Here is a 24,302-nt window from a genome sequence, read left to right on the forward strand (position 1 = left end):
ATATAGAGTGGCACGGCCTACAGGCAATCTGCAATCTATTTCTATTGTGGGGGGGGGGGGGGTCAGGGGGCTAGTCAGCCACCTGTCCCATATTTTGTGGAATGTTTTGCTTCGTTTCCGAACTTCAAAGGTAAGTTTGTACATTGGGATAGTATCGTTGATTAGCTTCAGTCATAAGATTTTTAAAGAGGTCTGTGTTCCCTTCCATTACAACAATATAACTTTTCTAACATAAAAGTAGAGAATGCGGAGTAGCCTTTTGGCAGGCGTCGATATTTGCAGGTCACCAAAGATGCCCAGCAGACAATTCTTGGGGTGAATAATGTTAGGGAGGCCTAGGGCTGTGGAGATAAAGGAGCCCACCTCTGCCCAGAGGTCCTGAACCATTTGGCATGCCCAAAAACAGTGTAGGAAGTCTGCTTCTTGGCCGCAGCCGCGGAAACATTCAGCCGTGGAAATATTCAGCCGTGGGCGACAAACCCATCTTTTTCAACCTGGTTGGGGTGAGGTGAGATTGATGGAAAATTTTTACCTGTATAATGCGGTCTCTTGATGAAATAACTGTTTTGTACGTGTTACTAAACTCTGTCTAGTCCTCCTCTGCAAGGGAGATGTCCATAGAGATCCATTTTTCCTGGGCCCCACTAAATCTGGGGTTAAAGTCAGTCATTAGGGCAGCGTAATAAGTAGATCAGGTTGGGTCAGGTTGTCTCAGCAGTTTCTCTAATGGTGGTATGTTAGTTGGGCCATCTAAGGAGCCGAACTGTGCTCTGATAGCATGTCTGAGCTGATAGTAGTAAAACGGGTATAAGTGCGGCAAGTCAAAGTCAAGTCTGAGCTGATGGAAGGATTTAAAGCCTTGTGCAGTGTATAGGTGACAAAGGTATTTAATCCCTTTGGAGTACCAACGTTTAGGGTCAGGTAAAGAGTAAAGTTCCTGCAAGGTGGGGTTGAACCATAGATGGTTATTCGAGGATACCGACTATGTGTGCCGTGTTATTTTGGTGGTGATGTATTTGAACAATGAAAGGGATGTGGCCAGCATAGAGGGGACGGGGCAGGATTTTGCCCCTATAAACAATATTGTGAAGGGTTTCCATGGAGGATGCAATGGCCCCCTCAGTTGATAGTACATGCATTTGCTGCTATCGGGTGTAGCCAGTCATGGATATGCACCAGTTGAGATGCTAGGTGAATATAGAAAGAAGTTTGGGAATGCCAATCCTGCCAGGTGTGTCGGTAACCTTAGTGTCTCAAGCGCCCCTCTGGGGGATCTGCCATTCCACAGGAACGTTGTACAGGTTGTGTCTATACGTTTGAAAATAGATTTATGTATTTTGCATAGGGAGTTGGCCAGGATGTATAGCAGTCTTGGTAAATAGATCGTTTTGAGGGTATTTGCCCTCCCCATGAGATCCAGGGGCAGGTCCATCCACTGTTTAGTTTGCTCCTTTAAGCGAGTTAGTAGTGGGTCTAAGTTATTGACAATGTAAGTGAACAGAGGTGTTTGCACCAGAACCCCTAGATACCTAAAGGAGGACACCACCTGCAGATTAGAGTCTGGGTGAATATGAAAAGTTGTGTCTGGGTCCAAGGGGAAAAGACTGGATTTGTCCCAATTCACCCTGAATCTGGAGTAGTCTCCAAATGTATTGATCTCTGATAACAATGTTTGGAGTGACACATCGGTGTCCGCCAGGTACACAAAGGTGTCATCCACATAGAGCGAGATTCATTCCTCAATGGTGGCAATGCGGAGACCTTTTATTGATCAAGAGGAGCGGATACGTACTGCTAGCGGCTCCATGGCCAGGGCAAAGAGGAGGGGGACAGTGGACACCCCTGTCTTGTGCCCCTATTGATTGAGAAGGACTCGGTGACTGTAGAGTTAACCCGAATACGGGCCCTCAAGGAAGCATAGAGGAGTTTTATCCACGCCACCATTCTGGGGCCAAAGCTGTACATTTTCACACCTGAAAAAGGTACGGCCATTCCACACTGTCGAACGCTTTACATGTATCTAGGGATACTATGGCCCTTGTAGGAGGACAGTCGTGTGGGTATTGCAGATTATGGAATAGTCTGCGAATGTTCATTCTGGTGGACCTTCCGGGTATAAATACCCCCTGGTCACTGGGTACCAGGGTCATCACTACAGTGTTTAAACTATTTGCCAACACTTTGGCCAGGATCTTAACATCCACATTTATGAGTGATATTGGGCGGTATGATTCGCATTTAAGTGGGTCCTTGCGGGGTTTTAGTAAAAGTATAATCAAGGCTTCTCGCATAGTAGGGGGAGGACCCCTATATCTAAAGCTTTGTATGTGTGTAAAAGAAATGAGGATAGTATGTCTTTAAATTGTGTATACCATTCGGTTGGATAGCCATCCAATCCGGGAGTTTTATGAGCCAGCATTTGTGATATAGCTACTGTGATTTCTTCAATTGAGATAGGTGCCTCTAGCTCATCTTTTTGTTGAGTCATGAGGGAGGGGAGAAATATGTTGGCAAAGTATTCAGTTAGTTGGGCTTCATTGTAGTCAGCTCTCAAGGTATATAGGTCTTTGTAGAAATTTTAAAAAGGTTTCCATGTGCCCGCTGTCGCCCCTCCTATTCGCCATCGCCATTGAACCCATGGCAGCCCTGATCAGAGTAAACCAGGGAGTACGCGGATTCCAATATGGTGAGACTCAGGAGAAGATCATGCTATACGCGGACGACACTATGCTGCTTCTGGGAGACACGGCTGACTCCCTGAGGAAAGCTATGGCAATAATCAGCAAATTTGGAAAATATGTAGGACTTGTCATTAATTGGACCAAATCCTCACTGCTGCTGCTGGATGCAAACCTGGAAAATGGAGAGAGGATGGTGTACGATATTCCAGTGTCTACTGTCATTAAATACCTGGGCATCCAAGTCACGTCAGAACCACTAGATTTTATCTCCCTTAATCTGACCCCACTATTAAATAGAATTCGGGATAAAACAAAAATATGGTCTCGTTTTAGGATGTCTTGGTCGGAAGAATTAATTTAATAAAAATGATTTTTATGCCCCAACTCCTATACGTTCTGCACAACACGCCTACAGCGATTCCTCTGAAAATGTTTAGAATTATTAATTCTATTTTTAGAGGCTTCATATGGTTAGATAAACCCCCAAGAATAAAACTAGAACAATTACAAAAGTCTAAGGAAGCAGGAGGCCTTGCCCTTCCTAATCCTTGGGCCTACTACCTGGCAGCTCAGGCACAGCATATAGCCCGAGCCATGCTGGAGGAGACAGGAGTGGAGGAGGGGAGCATACCATCTGAACCCATTAGGGCCCTGATGTGCTATGCATCTGGCCATAATGCTGTGCCCACAGGTATGGAGGCCCTAGCATACGCAAAATAAACTGTTTCCCACATATGCATTGATGCAGAAAATATGGATAAAACTCCGGCATTTGCAGAGGGTAGAGGGCTTTACCGAGTATAGTGCAATATGGGCAAACAAGTATTACGAGGAGATGTTATCACTGGATTGTAGTGCTCGGTGGAAGAGGCATGGGGTCACGCATATGAAACACATTTTTACAGCGGGAAAACTGATTCCCTTCCCTGAGCTGAGGGAGAAATTTCATCTCCCACAGTCAATGCTCTTCTTCTAGCTGCAGCATGCAGTGAGGGCACAGGCTGGGGCGGCCCTGTGGACTCTCACCGACCCCTGATATTTCGATACATGGCGGAGGCATCACAATTTCAGGTCTTTAACTCTAGAATCTATGCCATGGTCCTTAATATTCACTTGAGGGGATTTCCTCAGACTGCCTCAGGTAAATGGGAGAAGGATGTAGGAACATTCGAGGATGAGCAATGGGAGGAGGCACTCCAGGCAGTCCAAGTATGTTCAGTAAATGTAGCCCAGCAGCTATCGCGATTATATATAGTACTCAGGGTACACTTTACACCCGACAGACTGTTCAGGATAGGAGTGAGACAGGACTCCAACTGCCCCAGATGCGCAAGAGATCACGGGGACTTAATACATCTGCCATGGAGGTGCCCCATATTACATTTATTCTGGACAGGGGTATTGGCCACCATTAACAGCGTATACCAGATTACCAAACCTACAGACCCAAAGCCATGCCTACTTTGGATACTAGTCAACATTCCCATGGATGAGATTACTAGACAGGCAGTGGCCAGGGCCTTGTTCCAGGCTTGCAAGTTGATCCTCCGGCATTGGAAGGCGGTTGAGCCTCCAGGGCTGAAGTAGTGGATTGCCCAAATGGGGGATACCATCAGGATGGAGAAGTATGTATTTCAGCATAGAGAACGACCGGGAAAGTATGACAAGCTATGGACACCATGGTTGGATACCTCCCGGCCTATCTCCAGTAGATCTTGTCATGGATAGACTGTTGTGGTAGAGAAAGGGAATTGAGGTACACGTCAGGGGGCGCAAACAGGCACCCACTGTAGATAACACTGAAGTAAGAGACAGACAAGAAAAGAGACAAGCCAAATAAAAATACTACCTGTACGGGATAAGCTGCACTGAGAGATCTGTTTGCATATATCTCTTGCAAGTTACGTTATATTGTACAATAGACTTTATGCTTGAAAATTGAGCTGTGACATGCATTTGTGTATGATATTCAATAAACATCTTTAATTTAAAAAAAAAAAAGTTTCCATGATGTCCCCAAGGGTGTCGCTGATTTGGCCCTGTGTGGTAAGTATACGTGGAATGGATATGGGGGGGTTGTCTGGTCAGGTATGCCAAGAGACGTCCAGCTTTGTTACCGTGCTCAAACGATTTTTGAGTAGCATGTAACATGCGTATCTGCGTAAGGTCTAACATATGGAGTTCATACTCCCTGCGTTTCTGTAGCCACTCGTCTCTTGTGTCGAGGGTCAGATTCTGCTTGTACCATGGCAGTTTCCAGTTCCCCCGTAAGTTGCCTATTGTTTTTCCGTAGGACTCCCGTGATGGACATAAAGGTGCCCCTCAATGTGGACTTAAATGCTTCCCATTCTGTGGAGGGGCCTACTGTTCCCAAGTTGTCCTTCCAATAGCCCGTAATACCCCTTCTGCACTCTCCCTGCACCACCTCATCCTCTAACCAGTAAAAGTTCAGACGCCAGATAGCAGGGCCCGAACCTGGGAGGAGAGCGAGGTCCACAGAGAGGAGCGTGGTCCGAGACTCCTCTGGGTATTTACGAGACCGCAGCGACAACAGGAAGGGTATCCGCCATGGTAAATGCCATGTCAATCCGAGACATGGTGTGGAAGGAATCCGAGTGGCAAGAATATTGGCTCATGTCCGGATGCTTCCAGCGCCATATCTCTGTAAGATCATATACCTGCATCCAATTCAGAAGAGAGCTACCACCACCCCCCAAGCAGCCCATGGCTGGGTCTAATAGGGCATTAAAGTCCCCTATATAAAGTATCAGTCCAGGGGGTCTAGTCAGCAGCTTAAGTGAAAATTTAGATAGTACCTCCACTGAAAATGGGGGAGGAATATAAGCGTTCACAAGAGTAAACGTCACAGAGGAAATTTGTAAGGTTAGTATAATCTCCCCTCTGGGTCTGTGGTTACTTGTAAGGTTTCAGCGGGAAGGGATTTAGCTAGTAGAATAGATACCCCTCTGGAATAGTTTGTGTGGGTAGAGTGATAAGATTTTGCCAGCCATGGACACCCAAGGGTTCTCACTTTAGTGAGGTGAGTTTCTTGGAGACACCTAATATGGGGATGGCATTTTTTTCTATGACACTATCTTCAAGCGCTTTGCCATTCTAAGTCATACATCATATCACAGTCACGTAGAAATGTAAATGCCTTCACACTTAATACCTGGTAGGCCGTGCCACTTTGAGCATATCTAAACATATCTTCAACATACTGCACATAACTGCCTCTGCAGCTGCACGAGCTATCAGTCAGTAAACCAGAAAAAAAAAACTGCCCTGGGCAGTACACATAGAAGATACAAAAAAAATCAAAAATGAGTGTCCCAAAAAAAGAGAAAAAAAAGAAAAGCAAAAAAACATTTGCTCCCCTCCCCACTTGGCAAACTCCAACATAGCGAGCCTTGGATCCCTGAACTGAAGAAACCTGAAGGACCCCCTTTAAACTGGGGGAGAACTGTCCTGTGGCCTTGCCACCAACTGATGCGGGGTTGTAGTGGAATCCAGAGTGACCCCCGAACGGTTCTGCATATAGGGGATGTAGCATAGTTTAATAGTAGATGGAGCAAATTGCATATTTAAAGGCCAGTAGCCTGTATAGGGGGTATAGGGTCTGTAAGGGTGGAGGATGACAGAATAACAGTTCTGCTGTGGGGGGTGGTGGGATATCCTCATCGAAAACCAAAACAGTCCGCTGGGCATAATAGAGGAACTCCCAAGTGTAGGGAGAAAGGTGTCTCCACATTCAGCTCAGGGCAAGTGTAGATGGGGATTGTAGGGGTTAGAGCCTCAGGCTTTAAACTGCTCTGCATCTTGGTGGAACTCCATCGGTCATTGAGCCATGCCATGGCCTCCTTGGGGTTGGTGTAGAATTGCACCTTGCCATCATGAATGATGCGCAGCTTTGCAGGGAAAAGCAAGGCATAGGAGAGGCCCTCTTTGCGTAATCGAGCTTTTACTGCTGCGAAGCTGATGCGCTGCCTCTGGACATCCACTGAAAAGTCAGGGTATACTGAAATGGTATCGCCATTGTATTTTAAGGGGCCTTTCTCCCTGGCCAGGGATTACCAAAGAATGGCAACCTTGTCTTGGAAGTTGAGGAGCCAGGCAATAATAGAGCGGGGTGGTGCTCCAGAGGGTGGGGGGCACGGAGGGGTCCGATATGCTTGCTCAATCACATGGGAAAAATATGGTGCGTCAGACCCAAAAATTTCCCTTAGCCAGTTATAGAGGAATTTTTCAGGGCGAGGACCCTCTGCACGTTCAGGGAAGCCCACGAATCGCAGGTTGTTCCTTCGGGAACGATTTTCCAGGTCATCAATTTTGGCGCGAAGGGCTGCCATTTCCCCTGTATGATCCCTCACTGTGGCAGATAGGGGATGGACAACATCCTCAAGGGAGCTGATGCGTTCCTCTGCTTCCCCTGCCATATCCCTTAAGTTTTGTACATCTTGCTTCAGGAGAGAAAAGTCTATGCATACTGTCGCTATCTGAGCAGCGAGGGAGGCTTTACAGTCCTGAATAGCAAGCATAATGGAGGCTAGGGTAGGTTCAGTGGAGGGGGAGCCTAGTCTGGAGCTATCTTCACTGTCCATGTGGAGGCTCTGGGACTGCAGTGGGTCAGGCTGCGTGTCTCTAGTAGCAGGGGCATAGTCACTCACCATTGCAGCCTGTTTGTGGAGAGCAGAGACCGATGGCTGCAGCAGCATGTCGAGCTGCTCTGCCTGTGTCCCGGTGCCATCTTGCCTTCGGTGCCTGGCCGCCTGTCCCGCCGCCGTTACTGTCGCGGGGGGCCCGTATTTTACCATGGATGCAAGCCTGGAAAGTTCCCACAGCTGTGGAGAACAATTTAAGACCTTTCCGAAGCTGGAGCTGTGGCTTTACACTTCTGCTCTCTGCCATCTGGACACACCCCCTAGGGCAGGGTCACCTGGTGCCTTAAAGTTCCGCTTCCAGGTCAGCGCAGCGGCGTTTCTGAATCTGGAACCGGCGTTTCTTCACCACGCATCCGCAGACAGCTATGGAGAGTGATGCAGCGGATAAGGGGGCAGGCCAAGGCATCAGCAAGACCAAGGTAAGGGACTGTGCCCTTTGTTTACTCTGGGCCATTTTCTCCTGTGGGGGGTTACTCACCCTTTCCCCCCTTCCCCCTCCACCCTCCATCTCCCTGGGAATGTTGGTGCAGTGGCTAGTGGGTTAGCATATCTGCCTAGCTATAGGGGATTTTATAAAAGGTGGCGGTGGTGGCTTGCTGGGCACAGGGACGTAAGAATGGTCTTTTCTAGTGCACCTGGGTGTTTTAATGTGCTGTGCAACACACTCTTTAGCGTGGTTCCTTGTCTTTTTTCTTCTGTTTGTCCAGGCCAAAAGTTCTGTCCAACCAGTCAGGAAAAGGTGCCCTGTCTGCAAAGATTAACAACTTCCCTACCGCACATAGTCAAACGATGTCCTTGACTTTGTGCAGTGATATCTGAATTATGCCTGCAGCTAGAGGCATCATTCAGATATCATTATTTCCAGCCGGCGATTCTGTGCACCATAAGAATGATCATAGCGGCAGTTCCGCCGCTTGATCGTTCTTATAGGCGACGGGAGGGGACGTGTCCCTCCCCGCCGCCATCCGGTGCTTCTCCAGGCTCTCCCATGCCATCGGGGGCCCGGAGAAAGAATCGGCCGGCACCGGATGACGATAGAGATGACTGGTGACCAGATGGTCACCAGTCATCTCTATGACTGTCGGAGGCCCGGGCGCGATGTTACGACGTCACGCCCGAGTTCCCGGATGTCAACAAAGCCACGATCGTGGCTGTCAGCATGAGATCAGTGAATTTTTTTTTCACCAGTCTCATGCTTTCCAGCCTGTAGAAGAGATGTGGGGTCTTATTGACCCTGCATCTCTCCATAAAGAGGACCTGTCACATAGATTCCTATTACAAGGGATGTTTACATTCCTTGTAATAGGAATAAAAGTGTTCAAAAAAATAAAAATGTAAGAAGTGTAAAAATAAAAAAAATTAAGTAAAATAAAAATAATAAAAATTTTAAAATGCCCCTGTCTCCGGTAGCTTGCGCTCAGAAGCGAACGCACATGCAAGTCCCGCCCACATATGTAAACGCCGTTCAAAGCACACATGTGAGGTATCGCCGCGCGCTTTAGAGCGTGTGCAACAATTCTAGCACTAGACCTCCTCTGTAACTCTAAACTGGTAACCTGTTAAAATTTTCAAAGCGTCGCCTAAGGAGATTTTTAAGTAACTAAGTTTGGCGCCATTCCATGAGTGTGCGCAATTTTCAAGCGTGACATGTTGGGTATCTATTTACTTGGCGTAACATCATCTTTCACATTATACAAAAAAATTTGGCTAACTTTACTGTTTTATTTTTTAATTCATGAAACCGTTCTTTTTCCAAAAAAAAGGCGTTTGAAAAATTATTGCGCAAATACCGTGCAAGATAAAAAGTTGCAATGACCGCCATTTTCTTCCCCAGGGTGTCTGCTAAAAAAACATATATAATGTTTGGGGGTTCTGAGTAATTTTCTAGCAACAAAATTATGATTTTTACATGTAGGAGAGAAGTGCCAGAATAGGCCCAGTATGGAAGTGGTTAAGCGAGGCTTGGACCAAGTCGCTTTGTGCAGATTGCATTACAATTCTAGTCAGGGAGGAGTCTCCATCCGTTTGTGGTGATTTGGTGTCTACGATTAAGGATTAGCTCCGTGCCACCTTTCAAGCCTTTAGGTCAAACCTGTGAGAAGAACCAGGTCCCTCAGGGGATCCCAGGGCCCCGCATTCATCTTCAGAACCCCAAAGTGGCTCTCAAATACTAACAGAGAGTCCGATCTCTCAGGACGCCTCCCAAAAATCTGCTTCACTTGCTCAGGACAGTACAGATTCTGAGGAGGAGGAAAACAAAGTAGATGCCGCTTCTAAGTACAAGATGTCGCTAGAAGAGGTTGGAGGACTTTTGAGAGTAATCCATGCTACTTTGGGGATTAAAGAGGAAAAGGAGCTCTCCCTACACGACCGCATGTACGCAGGTTTGGGAGACTCAAAAGGCCGTACTTTTCCAGTTCATTCTATAATCACAGATATGATTAAAAAAGAGTGGCTGGAACCTGAGAAAAAGCCATTTTTTTTCTCGGGCTCACAAAAGAACATTTCCGTTTGAGGAAAATCTGGACTCTACCTGGAACAAGGTTCCAAAACTAGATTCCGCCTTTTCACAGGTCTCAAAGTCCACTGACCTCGCCTTTGAGGATATGGGCACACTAAAGGAGCCCATGGATAAAAGGATGGACCTGCTTCTTAAAAGCCTGGCATTCAGTGATGAATAATCTGAAACCAGCAATGGCAACAACATGTGTTGCTAGGAACTTAGAACACTGGATTAACCAGATGAAGGCCCATGTTACGATGGATTCCCCAACACAGGAGATTTTGGAGTCCTTTACAACTTTATTTGCGACAGTATCATCCATTGTGGATGCTTCAGCAGAATATATTCCCATGTCAGCCAGGTCAGCAGCTTTAACGAACTCTGCTAGGAGAGCTTTGTGGCTAAAAACTTGGCCAGGGGATGCTGCATCTAAGAACAGGCTGTGTAGCATTCCCTTTGCAGGGGATTTGCTTTTCGGTTCGGAACTAGTCCATTCTTGGCCGTATGGCTGATAAAACAAAGTCGTTTCCGGTCAAGAAGCAGGTGCAGACCCGTAAGCGTTTTTTTGTCCTCAAAAAGGACAGCAGGAAGGAAAAACGCAGAGCAAGAGGAAACCATGGTCTTCCGAGAAGCCCAAAGGTAGGAGTGGAGTGCTCTTCAATCCTCCTGCGACCTCTGGAAAACTGCAATGACCCCCCCTCAAGGTCGGGAGAAGACTCCAGGAGTTTCTTCTTCAGTGGGAGAGCCATTACTTCAAACCAGTTTATTGTGAATATGCTCTCCCAGGGATACGTGATAGAATTCATGGAAGAACCTTCAAAAAAATTCTTGGTGACAAATGTCCCAAGGGATGCGGTCAAGGCTTTCGCCATGAAGTTCCTAATTCAGGAACTGAAATTCCAGAGAGTCATTGTTCCGGTCCCTACAGGGAAGTTCTTCCAGGGTTTCTACTGGCATGTATTCCTTGTTCAGAAACCTTCAGGAAAGTTCCGTCTCATCCTAAATCTCAAAATGCTGAATCAATCAGAGTACAGAAGATTTCGGATGGATTCCATTTTCTTAGTAAAAAAACTCCTGAATCAAGGATGCTACATGGCATCAATAGATTTACAAGATGCCTACCTCCGCGTTCCTATTGCTGCCAGGTCCCAGAAATATGAGGCTAGCACTGAAAGAAGGGAAGAAGGTGATACAACTGCAATTCAGAGCACTCCCATTCGGCCTGTCATCATCCCCAAGGGTGTTCACGAAAATAATGGCCGAAGCTTTGGCGCCTCTACATCTAAAAGGAATCTCAGTGATTCCTTACCTAGAGGACCCACTGTTTTTTGCTCAAACCAGAGAAGGACTTCAGAAAAACTTGGTCAGAGCCCATGCTCACCTAGAATCCATAGGGTGGATCTTAAACCTCCAAAAGTCAAATCTGATTCCCTCACAGGAAGTAGTATTCCTGGATTTCCGTATCAACTCTTTGGAGCAAAACATTTTTCTCCCAGAAGAAAAACAGAAAAAAATGGTAGAAGTGGTGTCACTGTTACAGTCCAGTCCGCTTCTATCCATCAGGAAGTTCATGTCAGCGTTGGGAACCCTGACCTCTTCCATACCGGCAGTTCAGTGGGCATAGCTCCATTTCAGACCTCTGCAAAATTTTTTGTTAAAAACCTGGGATCACCAGCAAGATTCACTGGAATCACTGGTGAAGATTCCCAACCACGGTAAAAAGGAGTCTCTGGTGGTGGAAGAACCAGACAAGGTATTCAGCAGACCTGTTATGGTCCTTCCCAACCCAGGTAAGGTTAACAACCAATGCCAGTTCCTGGGGTTGGGGGGCTCACATGAGCGGTCAGTGGGTTCAGGGCTCGTGGTCCACAAGAGAAGCTCTGAGGTCTTCAAACTGGAGGGAACTAAAAGTGATAGACATGGCTTTACTGACGTTTGCTGAAGAAGTTCAAGGAAGGCATACACAGATCCTGTCAGACAATGCCACAGCAGTGGCCTACATAAATACAGGGGGCACCAGAAGCAGAGTTCTTCAGGGCCTAGCAGAAATCCTCCTAAGCTGGGCAAAACGCTATACTCTATCCTTGTCCGCGGTCCACTTAAAAGGGACTCTAAACAGGGTAGCGGACTTCCTCAGCAGGAACCAGGTATTCGGAGCAGAGTGGCAATTGAATCCAGATGTCTTCCATTTGATCGTGAAGAAATGGGGGCGGCCAAGAGTGGATCTCTTTGCAACTCAGGAAAATACTCAAGTGTCTTGCTTCTTCTCCCTGAACAGGAACGAGTCATCACTGGGAGTAAATGCTCTGGCGCACCTTGGAAATTTCACCTCTGCTACGCCTTCCCTCCGTTTCAGCTTATCCCTCAGGTCATAACAAAAATCCAGAAAGAGGATACGACAGTAATCCTCATCACTCCCTTCTGGCCCAAAAGGCCTTGGTTTTCATCCCTTCTACAGATGCAACTCGAACCGTATTGGCACCTTCCGTTGAGACAAGACCTGCTGTTACAACGTCCCTTGCTTCACCAGGAAGTAGCAAAGCTAAAACTCGCAGCTTGGCTTCTGAGGAGCAGCTCTTGAGGAGAAAAGGTTTCTCGAATAGGTTGGTTGTTACCCTCTTATCTAGCAGAAAGAATGTTACCAGAGCAATATATTCCAAAGTCTGGAAAGTTTTCAACTCCTGGTGCACAGCATCCGGCAGATCATTAAAACCAATTTCTTCAATTCCGGAATTCCTGCAATGAGTGGACAAGGGCCTAGCGGTCAGTACCCTCAAAGTTCAAGCTGCACTGGGGGTATATTTGGAAAAATCTATTTAGTCAGAACCCTTAGTGATCAGATTCTTTAAAGCTCTCACCCGATCTAGACCAGTGGTGATTAAAAGTTGTCCAGTGTGGGACTTAGTTGTTCTACAGGCCCTGACCAGGGAACCTTTGGAACCCATTAATTTAGCCTCCCTGAAATTGGTTACTTTGAAAACAGTTTTTTTTTTAGTGGCTATTACAACAGCTCGAAGAGTTTGTGAGCTGCAAGCTTTGTCAATCAGGGAGCCTTTTTTTTCCACTTTTTTAGACAGAATTGTTCTGAAGACGGATCCTAATTTTTTACCGAAGGTCTCTTCGGTCCAGAATCGAACTCAGGAGATACTTCCTACGTTTTGTTCTAATCCATCGGGCAAGAAGGAAGAATTCCATACCCTGGATGTTAAGAGCAGTCCTGGAAGCCACTAAAGACTTTAGACGTATTATTCATTTTGTTCATTTTGTTTGCTGGTAGTAAAAAAAGAAGACAAGCTACCAAAGGAACCATTGCCAGATGGTTGAGAATGACTGACTATCTCAGAACCCTATTCCCTTACAGGCCAAGAGAGTCCAGTGAGTATCCGGGCTCATTCTACAAGAGCTTCGGCGGTGAGTTGGGCAGAAAAAGCTGGTGCCACCCCCGAACAAATCTGTAAAGCAGCTACTTGGACAAGTCTGACGAACTTTGCCCATCATAGGTTAGACCTCATGATGGCTGGGGACCAGGCTTTTGGAAGGAAAGTCTTACAGGCTGCTGTCCCACCCTAAATGGAGTCAGTCTCGATAATCGTCTCGGGGGCTGTCCTGAAAGACATTTTGGAAAAATTCAAGTTAGACTTACTGGTAACTTGTTTTCCAATAGGCTTTCAGGACAGCAGTAACCCGCCATTTTTGTTCTGTTGCTGTAACACTATGATATAACTGTCGCTTATCCAGCTGGGGCTGGAGGTTCTCTACAAACAACTGATGGAAGCAACGTGGAGGCCTCCTATTAAAGTCTTAATTGATTAGGTGTTTCCTGTGGTAGGAGGAGCCATGATCTCTCTGGTGTTGTCCTGAAAGCCTATTGGAAAACAAGTTACCGGTAAGTCTAACTTGAATTTTTCAGGGATCTCCTAAAGGTGGACAGGGTGGGGGCTGATGGGACAAACTGGCGCAGGGAGATCCAGAGAATGAGAGAGGCTCTGGAGAAGTCCTGAAGGTGAGCATGGAGTTCTAGGACCTAGAAAAGGGCCTAATAGTGGTAAAAAAAAACACTGGCTTCAAGACTTCAACAGCACTAAAAGGCAAGGTACCAGGCCTATAATAGAATGAAAATAGGGGAGGGGGGCCAGAGGGAGAACTTAAAGTTGCTCTGTCATGTACCACTGGTGTCCCCTCAGTTGGAGGAGGAAAAAATAATACACGTTTATATAAATGCCAAAAGGCGATTACCTTGAATGAGGCTTGTTGTTGGTGTGGGCCTGAGCGCTCCTTGGTGCACAGCATGGAATGATGAAGGGGCTGGCGCCATTTTTAAAGGGGTGTGTGGGGCCTGTTTGCCAGTCCTAGGTGGGAGTATGGGGAGGGGCCGGATTAAAAGGGCACCGCTCGCCTCCGCCATGCCATCTAGAGGGAGAGGAGAAAGGTATCCGGCGTCTCGGGATGCTGGAAAGGGCACGGTGATGTCACATCGTCCGGCGCATAGACTCAGGACATGACGTATGGGTGACGTCCCACGGCGCACGTCCCGGGTGAGGGGCATATTGGGCATGCTCGTAGGTACAACCAAAACCCCTAGACCGAAACAAGAGAAACCGGGATTAAACAAATATGTCAGAATATACAAAAAATACAAAGGAAAACAAACAACATAGATGCTAGTGGATCAATAATGGGAAAAAATAACAATAAGATTAAATAACGGAAAAATCATTTAAATATGCAATCCTAAACATAGATTAACTAGTAAAAACATATTTAAACATTGAAAATTACAAAGATTGGAAAATTTTGCAGCACCCCTAAAGGGGAGGGCTGAGAAAACATAAAAAATCAGATAGAATTAAGGAATTTGTACATCGATTTGCCAAAGAAAGCTATGCTTTGGGGGGCTCCAAAGTTTGAATAGTTTGTTATCCCAAGGGGCCAATCATTGATCAAACAGGGTCAAAGGGTTCCCTTTCCGATCCCTCCAAGGAAAAACCCTCCAGAAAGGGTCTGAAAAAAATAGATCCATTTAAGCCAGGTGGTTTGGTGACATTAAGGCAGAAAATCTACTTTTGTTCATGTTGCAATAAAATCTTATTCCAATCCCCTCTCTGCATACCTGGATGTATGCGGTCGAGGATTGGGAAGGAGATTCTGGGAAAAATTTCCGTGACCTACTCTATAATCCTTCAAAAACAAACAAATCCAATTTCCATCATAACGAAATGTTTAAATCCGCACAAGACAATCAAGTGTATTGTAGAAAAATATTGGCATATCCTGACTTTGAATGCTACCATAGGTCCCTTTGTGCCACACACTCCCTCCTTCACTTTCAGAGGAGCCAGATCTCTCCGAGACCAGCTGGTCTCGAGTGAATTTAGGGTAGATGACAGAGAGATCCCTATAAACGTGCAGGAACTTTCACTTGCGGTGGATGCTTCTCCCGTTTCGGTCTGGTGGTTTTGTTTGTACCTACGCGCATGCCCAATATGTCCCTCACTCGGCGCACAAGGGCCGTTCACGCCCCTAGTGATGTGCTCGGCCTTTCTTACTGGAGTGCGGCGACCGGATGTATCCCGTTCGCCATGGCTCTGGACATGGCACGGCGACGAGGGACGAAGCTACCCATACGTCACGTCAGACGTCTGTGCCGAACGATGCCGGGTACCTTTCTCCTCTCCCTCGAGGTGGCGGAGGCACCATTCGAGCGCCAACAGGGGGCGCCCTTTTAATCCTGCCTCTCCCTATACTTCCACTTAGGATTGGCCAACAGGCCCCACACACCCCTTTAAAAATGGCGCCAGCCCCTTCATTCCATGCTGTGCACCAAGGAGCGATCAGGCCCACACCAACAAGCCTCATTCAAGGTAATCGCCTTTTGGTATTTATATAAATGTGTATTTTTTCCTCCTCCAATTGAGGGGATACCAGTGGTACACGATAGTGACTTGACGTTCCCCCTCTGGCCCCCCTCCCTTATTTTCATTCTATTATAGGTCTGATACCTTGCCTTTTGGTGCTGTTGAAGTCTCTTATTGAAGCCAGCATTTTTTTTACCACTATTAGGCCCTTTTCTAGGTCTTAGAACTCCATGAGAGTAGTTGGGTAGGTATATTCTGTTTTTTACTCATATGCAGATGTAGCCAATTTTCTTGGGGCTAATCCCTATAGATTTGGTTCCCATACTAGATCAAGTTCGCTTTTTCCTTTTGTTTATTTTTCTACATCGATTTGTATTGTACGTTACTTTTTAATTTTATTCTATTAAAAACATATATTTTTCAATAATGCCTAATTAGATGTATACTACCCTTTCAAAGTCCCATTTAGAGTAAAATTTTCTTTCACTAGTTACATTTCACCTGCCACACCCAGGCATGATTACTGCCAGACCTGTTGAATCAAGAAATTACATAAATAGAAGCTGTCTGACAAAGTGAAGCACACTAACGGATCACAAAAAGCCACACATCATGCCACAATCTAAAAAAAAAATTCAAGAACAGTTAGAAACAAACATGTATCGGTCTAGGAAGGGTTTCAAAGCCATTTCTGAAGCTTTGGAACTCCTGTGAACCACAGAGATAACTTGGAACAGTGGTGAACTTTCCCAGGAGTGGCCGGCCTACAAAAATTACTCAAAGAGCATGACGACGACTCATCCAGGAGGTCCTAAAAGAACCCAGAACAACATCTAAAGAACTGCAGGCCTCACTTGCCTCAGGTAAGATCAGTATTCATGATTCAACAATGAGAAAGACTGGACAAAAATGGCATCCATGGGAGAGTTCCAAAGCCACTGCTGACCAAAAGATAACAATGGCTCAGCTCGCATTTACCAAAAAAATATTAATTATCCCCAAGACTTCTAGGCAAACATTCTGTAGACTGATGAGACAAAATATTTACTTTTTGGAAGGTGTGCGTCCCGTTACATCCAGCATAAAACGAATACAGCATTTCGTAACAAGAACATCATACCAACAGTCAGACGTGGTGGTAGCGTGATAGTCTGGGGCTGCTTTATTCTGAGCTCTACCAGAAAATCCTAAAGTAGAATATCCTGCCATCAGTTCGTGACCTCAAGCTCAAGTGTACTTGGGTTATGCAGAAGGACAATGATCCGAAACACAACAGCAAGTCCACCTCCAAATGGTTCAAACAAAGCAAAATTTAGGTTTTGGAGTGGCCTAGTCAAACCCCGGACTTAAATCAAATTGAGATGCTGTATCATGACTTTACACAGGCCGTTCATGCTGGAAAACCCTCCAATGTGGCTGAATTAAAACAATTCTGCAGAGTGGACCAAAATTGCTCCCACAGCGATGTGAAATACTCATTGCCATTTATTGCAAATGCTTGATTGCAGTTGTTGCCGCCCAGGGTGGCACAACCAGTTATTAGGTTTAGGGGGCAATTACTTTTTCACATAAAGCCAGGCAGGTTTGGACAGCTTTTTTGCCTTAATAAATTAAACCATCATTTAAAAACTGCATTTTGTATTTATTCCGGTTATCTTTATGTAATACAATAATGTTTCGATCCGAGTCATATAAGTGTGACAAATATGCAAAAAAAAGGGGGGGGGGGCAAATACTTTTTCACGTGTGTGTGTGTATATTATGGGCAGAGAGAGATCTCTCAATAAATTACTATATTGTCAAAAGTATTGGGACGCCTGCCTTTAAACGCACATGAACTTTAATGGCATCCCAGTCTTGGTTCGTAGGGTTCAATATTGAGTTGGCTCACCAGCTAGAACTTTAGTTCTTTCTATAGATTCTCTATTGGATTCAAGTCAGTTGATTGGCTAAATCATTCTAGCAGCTTTATTTTCTTTCTTTGAAACCAATTGAGCGTTTCCTTGGCTTTGTGTTTGGGAACATTGTCATGCTGAAATGTCCAACCTCGTTTCATCTCCATCATTCTGGTTGATGGCGGATTTTTATTAATGTTTTGGTACATTTTTCCATTCATCCTTCCATCAATGATATGAAGTTTGTCAGTACCATATGCTGAAAAACAGCCCCACACCATGATCTTCACCTTCAAACTTCACTGTCAGTATGGTGTTTTTGGGGTGATGTGCAGTGCCATCTGACCTCCAAACATGGTGTGTATTGTGGCATCCAAAGAATTTCAATTTTGGTCTCATCTGACCAGACTGTACTCCCTGTATTTTACAGGCTTGTGTAACTGTTGTGAAGCAAACTTTAAATGATTTTCAACATGCTTTTTCTTCAGCAGTGGAGTCTTTCGTGGTGAGCGTGCATACAGGCCATGGCGGTTGAGTGCATTGCTTATTTTCATTTTAATCATTATACCTGCTAATTCCAGGTCTTTCTGAAGATCTCCGCAAGTGGTCCTTGGCTCTTGGACAACTCTTAAGATTCTTTTCACTCCTGTCAAATCTTTTGCAGTTTATGGTGAAATTACTTCCTTTCCACTTCTGGATTATGGCCCCAACAGTGCTCACTGGAATATTGAGAAGTTTAGAAATCCTGTAACCAATGCCATCAGTATGTTTTGCAACAATAAGGTTGCGAAGGTCTTGAGAGAGCTCTTTGCTTTTGCCCATCATGAGGTTTCTTGTGTGGCACCTTGGTAATTAGACACCCATCAGTTGAGACTGAGCCAGCTGATATTTTACACTGACAAGGGGCAGGATTGCTTTCTAATTAATGGATTTCAGCTGGTGTCTTGCCTTTCCACCCTTTTTGCACCTTACTTTCTTCATGTGTTCAATACTTTTTCCCTGTGTCATTCCATTTTATTACACGTAACTCAATTGCTGAACCTATTTGTTTTGGTTTCTGTGCATGTATGGATTGCATGGGTTGTTACCGAAATGTGGTGAAAACTTCATGTCAATATCATGTTTAGAAATATATTTACCTAGAGAAATGGTGACATGTTCAATTTTTTTTTTTTACCCGCTGTGTCTGTGTGTATGTCTATATATAGAGAGATTCTATATAATACGTGTATTTTCATGTATTACTGTTGGAAGATAAGTCACTCTGAATACTCTGTTCCTTAAAATTGAAAAAATGATTGCGTAAAAATTAAACTCTATGCAAACCCCCCCCCCCCCCCTTCCCATCTTTTCTCCATTGGAAAGATTAATGCTGACATTTTTTGTCTTGGTTATTTTTTCCAAATGCAAACACACGCAACTGCAAAAATTTGATAGAGGTTCTATTACTTCCCTACTCTATCCAAAACAAAAACATTTTGACTGGAATTTTAATTTATTGTGCTAATGCCTTTGCTTTGATATGTTCTGCATGCAAAAATATCTGAAAATATCACACTTGCAATTGGAGGGGGGGGTGGGTGTTTTTCTTTGCTGTTCTGGTGACAATGGTTTGAGCAGACAGGAATTGAGGGGAAAATCTGCAGCAAGGATACAGACCAGAAATATGAGGGTTCTAGCTTTCCCTACTCTAAAGACCTACAAACCCTAACAAACTATAAACTTAAAAGGTGTTCTAACCCTTCCCAATTTATCCAAATTAGGAAAAATAAGTTTGGGCTTAACTTTCATTTTAAAAGTCAAAAATATTTTTAAGCTATTCGTGATAAATCGCAGGTACCTTTTGGTGCCTGCAAGTAACTTCTTCGGTATGAAATTGGTCACTGAGTCCCTAATCTAGCCCCTTCGAATCCTTGGGACGGCAGTGCCTTTATTTCAGTAGTGTTACTTTAGCAACCTCCGTCAAGTGGTAACATTAAATGTGCAAATATTTTTCAAAATTACATCCTTTATAATGCAATACTGCATATTGTAGCTTTACTAATTCGACCCATATCTTTTTTGTAAATAAGATACCGTAAAATGGACATAAACCATTCTGAATTGGCTGGCCCGGTTTAGACTTTAGTGGATGGCTTAAGTGTGCTGATCTTTTCAACTTCCCTCAGGGCAAAGTCTTGACAGAGTATTGTAGTGTGCTTTGGAGGGGTCTAAATGGGGTGCTGGAAGCCAGCACAAGCTTATAGGGATGCACAGTAGCAATTAAGACAGGTATTCTAATCTGCCTATATTCACTAGTTCTCAGCAGAGGCCATGCAGTCATATCTCTGGGTTGGTCTCTGAGCTGAGATACTCTCCCATACAGATTGAACACGGTCAGGTTCTTCAGCCGATATCTCCCATCTGAAAGTACATTTAAAGAATGGGTTTAGAAGAAACCCTAGGCGGATGCAGCATCGAACCAATGTTTACTCTGCCCCCACAATTTTTAAGACTGGGAGTGATCAAAGACTGCTGATTGCTCAGTTCTCAGTCTTCAGTGAGCAGAGAGCTGGTGACTGTCAGTCACTGGCTCTGTGCTCTGCCCTCCAAACGCTCACTAGAGCACTTAGCTGTGCATAGGGTGAGATCAGGATGCAGAGCCTGGACTGGCTGAGTGGCCTGTTGCAGGAGTGTAGAATGAACTGCACTTATGTGATCCCCAGAAGTATAGCCAAAATAGCTTTGGCTATTCTGCTTTAAACAAAATGTTTGCTATGTTTTTGCTAGAAACAAACACCTTCACCTTTTTTGAAAAGGAATTCAGGGCAAAAAAATTGATAGCTGCAGTTTCTGACTTGACTCTTGGGCTCTCCTAGTAGCAAAGGAAAGAAAAGGGTAATGCAAAGCCATTTGGTAATCTTTTGCACAGAATATAGAATGAGCAGGCTAGGTGGCGGGAAGGTCGTTTATAAAATTGCAGAGCTCATACTTTGAAGAACCATGGTGGTGCAACCAACTTGAAAAGTAGAATATTTGATCAATTACAATCATTGCTTAACGTAATTACAAGTATTTTGGCATGCTAAAAGATAAAAATTGTAGGCTTAAAGTGGATGTAAACCCTCACATATACCTAACAGCCTCAGATGATACACAGGGATGAAAAAAAATTCCCTTCATAAGTTTTACATGTATATCTGCTGTCTTCAGCTTGCTAGATTTAGAAAGTGCACATTGTGTTAAAAAATCTCTCCCTGTTTAGCACTGGGAGTGAAGTCTTGGCATACACTGTGTGACCGCTGATTGGAGGAAAGGTACACACCCCCTCTCCACATAAGCGGAGAAAGGAAGGAATGTGCAGAGCTGTGCTGTGAACAGATCAGCTCTCTGACCTAGGCACATATCTGCAGTGTTTTCCTATCTCTCTCCAAAGCCCTAAGTCCCGTGTCTGTCTGCTGCTCTATTTATAGCACCCACCCCGACACAAATTTCAGGCTGGTTTTAGCTCAGTTGTCAGAGAACTTGTCAGAAGTTATGCTGATGATGGAAGAACAGAGCAGCAGACAGACATGGGACTTAGGGCTTTGGAGAGAGATAGGAAAACACTGCAGATATGTGCCTAGGTCAAAGTTCATGAATCAGGTATACATCCACTTAAATGCATAATGCTTTGGAGCCTGCAGTTGATCTTGACGTGTATCTGGTGACCAATTTAATATTTTAATAATGCTGCATTTACCAAACACAATTTTTTTGTTCAAAGATTAAAATCTTTTCTATGCTTGTCTCCCAGGCAAATATGACAATTCAGTTGATGTCTATGCTTTTGGGATTCTGTTTTGGTATATATGCTCAGGATCAATAAAACTTCCAGAGGCCTTTGAAAGATGCTCAAGTAAAGACCATTTATGGAACAATGTTAGAAAAGGTAAGTTGCCTTTATTTTATATTAAAAAAAAAAAAAGATACAATCCAATGATTTGGTTACTTGTATTTAATCCTTATGTGAAGTAAAGTATATGAAATTCCCAGTCACTAAAGTTTTGGCCTGAGCTTAGTGTAAACCCTACACAAACCTGAGCAATTCATACTTAACCTGTTATAAAAATGTGCACATGGAAGAAGTAACCTAAGCTGAAAACTACATAAACAGTAGATCAAAAAATTGGCAGCTATAGATTTACACAATTCTCAAATATTATTGTAAATTTTAAGCTTGACCTTCTTCTTTACATCGGTCTTCTAATGTGACAGTCAGCCTCACTGACCAACTTGGAACAGAAGGGAAAGGAGGAGTGGTCAAGCTTAACACTATAGGCAGATCTGTCTGGGTCTGTTGATCGTTTTGTTAAGTTTTTTTTTTTTTTTTTAACAGAAGGTAAAAACTCTGCATTATTTAATCACATTTTCAGTTTAAGTTTCTCAAATATGTAACAAGTATTTCTGTAAGCCTTTGGACCTGATATTTTTGTTTCTAACCATAGGCGTGCGTCCAGAGAGGTTGGCTATTTTTGATGAGGAGTCCTGGAAACTGATGGAAGCATGCTGGAATGGGGATCCCTCTAAACGCCCTCTCTTGGGCATTGTGCAGCCAATGTTGCAAGGCATAATGGACCGGCTTTGTAGCAATCAAGAGTCTAACAAAACATTAGAAGATTCCACATGATGGCATCCACCTTGTATTTGTAGGTTTGCAGTGAATCAGACTGTTAGCCCTACTGTATGGAGTGGTGGAAACTTTGTACAGCCCAGGCTTTTTTTTTGCCTTGCGCATGTTTAAAATGCACAGTTCTAGCTAGCTGTACTTTCCATACTGGTTTGAGCACCAAAGTGGCAATTTGTTCTTCCCACCAACTTCTGTAGGTAGTTTGGCTATAAAATTATTTTTCCAGTGTTGTAGGAAGTGACTTTTTTATGTTTACAGTATGTGTTCTGCTCAGGACTATGATCATCTAGTCCTTGAACTTTATTGTAATTGTGCTTACAGCATAAAACCTGTATTTTTATGGGTTGTTCTCCAGATTGCTTTCCTCTACTCCTGAACTCCATGCCGTACCAGGAATTATGCAGATACATGGAATAATTTTGGTCAAACCTACTCTTCCCCACTTTAAGGAAACTATCGGAACCAGTTGCAAAATTATGCAGCCTTAAATTATGTTTTGTGAATTCATGCATTCATGTTTTAGTCGTTTTTTTAAATGGGTTTTAGACAGTGTGAAAGAACCCTTTTTAATTGACTTGAATATGAGGATGCATGTCTGTAAGCCATGTGTGTATGTCTTTCAAGTATAATCGGCGCAAAGAGTCTATTGTAAATAAGGTGCGTTTATGTTTTCCTGCAGTTACAATGCAGTAAAAAGTACTGTGGACTAAACAATAATATAAAGTGGATATATTGAAAATCACCCATAAAGTCAGCTACAGGTTTGGGTTAAAAAAAAAAAATTAAGTACTGCTAGTTTTTATTTTTTTATTTTTGTTTTTTTTTTTTTTTCTCCACATGACATAAGTTTGATTCCCAGAGAGGTGAAGATTATGCACTGCAAAGCCAGACCTGTCTGTCTCCTGTTTGGCAGGAGTGTCTAATGGATTGGTAAAACAGTACAGATATGTTTATTTTAACTTTGCAGGTATCGTTTTGTCTGTTGTTCTGCCAAGCCCTTCACAATTTTCCTCAAATGTTTTATTCCCCCCCCCCCTCCAACTTTTCCCAACCAGGAAACCGTTGCCACCTGCAATTTGTTGTCAGTCAAAAAGAACTGCTGAAAGAATATTTAAGATGTGTAAAAATGTTAACACTTCTGTATCAAAAATGTTTGTCCCTTTTTTGCTTACTTTATATGTTAAAGGTGCTGAAACTTTTAAATGCATGTTTTTTAATGTTATTTACACATAATTTGCTTTCATTTTAATTATACAAATACTTTTCAAACAGGGACTTTCACTGCTATATTAAAAATAAGTTCCTCGCCTGAAGTTGGGCAGTTTCTAAAACCTGGCTATACACTGTTGGACTTAATGGAAGGAAAAATAAAATTGATTCCTCCCTCCATGAGCTGAATGGAGGAACCCAAGAACCCCCTAACTGCACTGCTTCCCACGTCTTCATACTATATTCATCGGCCTAGCAGCATTGTTTTTCCTATGCTTCTGGACTGCCGCAAATGTTTAAGAATTTACAGATTGTTACAGCTGCACTGTAGCAGAAGATATGGTGGCAATTGTTAACAAATACAAGGTAGAATTGTGATGGTAAAATCGTACTGCAAAGATAGTGAACCTGAGGGTCTAGGAAGTTGGGTTGGGGGAAAGGAGATTAGCTGAGACCATGGTGTGGTTTTCCTCCTTTTTCTTGTTTGTACTGTATAATGAATTTCAACTTAAAGTATTTGAGTTTTAGGGTTTGTTTGAGTTTAGGACACTTTTTTGCACATAATCCTATGTAAGGAGCTTTATCAGAAAGCAACATGCCTATTAGAAAAGGCTCTAGAAGCAGACCTCTTTCAGTTCATGTGAATCTGTGTACAGCTTAATCGCTTCAGAACATTTTTTGCTTTGATATTTTTTTTTTTTTTAAGGAAATCTGAAGTTTGCTGCCGTTGCTAGTTGTATGACTGTTAGATGCTCAGGCTTTAATACTTTGAGTTGCTGACCTGGAACAAAACGTACAGATAAGGACTTATAACTTTAATGCAATATTCTTGGTTTTTGTGTGTTAGAAA

At 43.8% G+C, this 24,302-nt stretch overlaps 1 protein-coding gene across 1 annotated transcript in view; it reads left to right on the plus strand.

Moving 5' to 3' along the window:
* Positions 1-22,750, plus strand: part of DSTYK (dual serine/threonine and tyrosine protein kinase) — a 348,400-nt gene extending 325,650 nt beyond the window's left edge. The window contains exons 12-13 of the mRNA XM_073615817.1: positions 21,371-21,505; positions 22,062-22,750. Coding sequence (XP_073471918.1) covers positions 21,371-21,505; positions 22,062-22,243 — 317 coding nt within the window. The 3' untranslated portion in view covers positions 22,244-22,750. The remainder of the gene's footprint in view (positions 1-21,370; positions 21,506-22,061) is intronic.
* Positions 22,751-24,302: the final 1,552 nt, after the last annotated feature.

The sequence above is a fragment of the Aquarana catesbeiana genome, linkage group LG02, assembly GCF_042186555.1.
Source record: "Aquarana catesbeiana isolate 2022-GZ linkage group LG02, ASM4218655v1, whole genome shotgun sequence".
Taxonomy (NCBI): domain Eukaryota; kingdom Metazoa; phylum Chordata; class Amphibia; order Anura; family Ranidae; genus Aquarana; species Aquarana catesbeiana.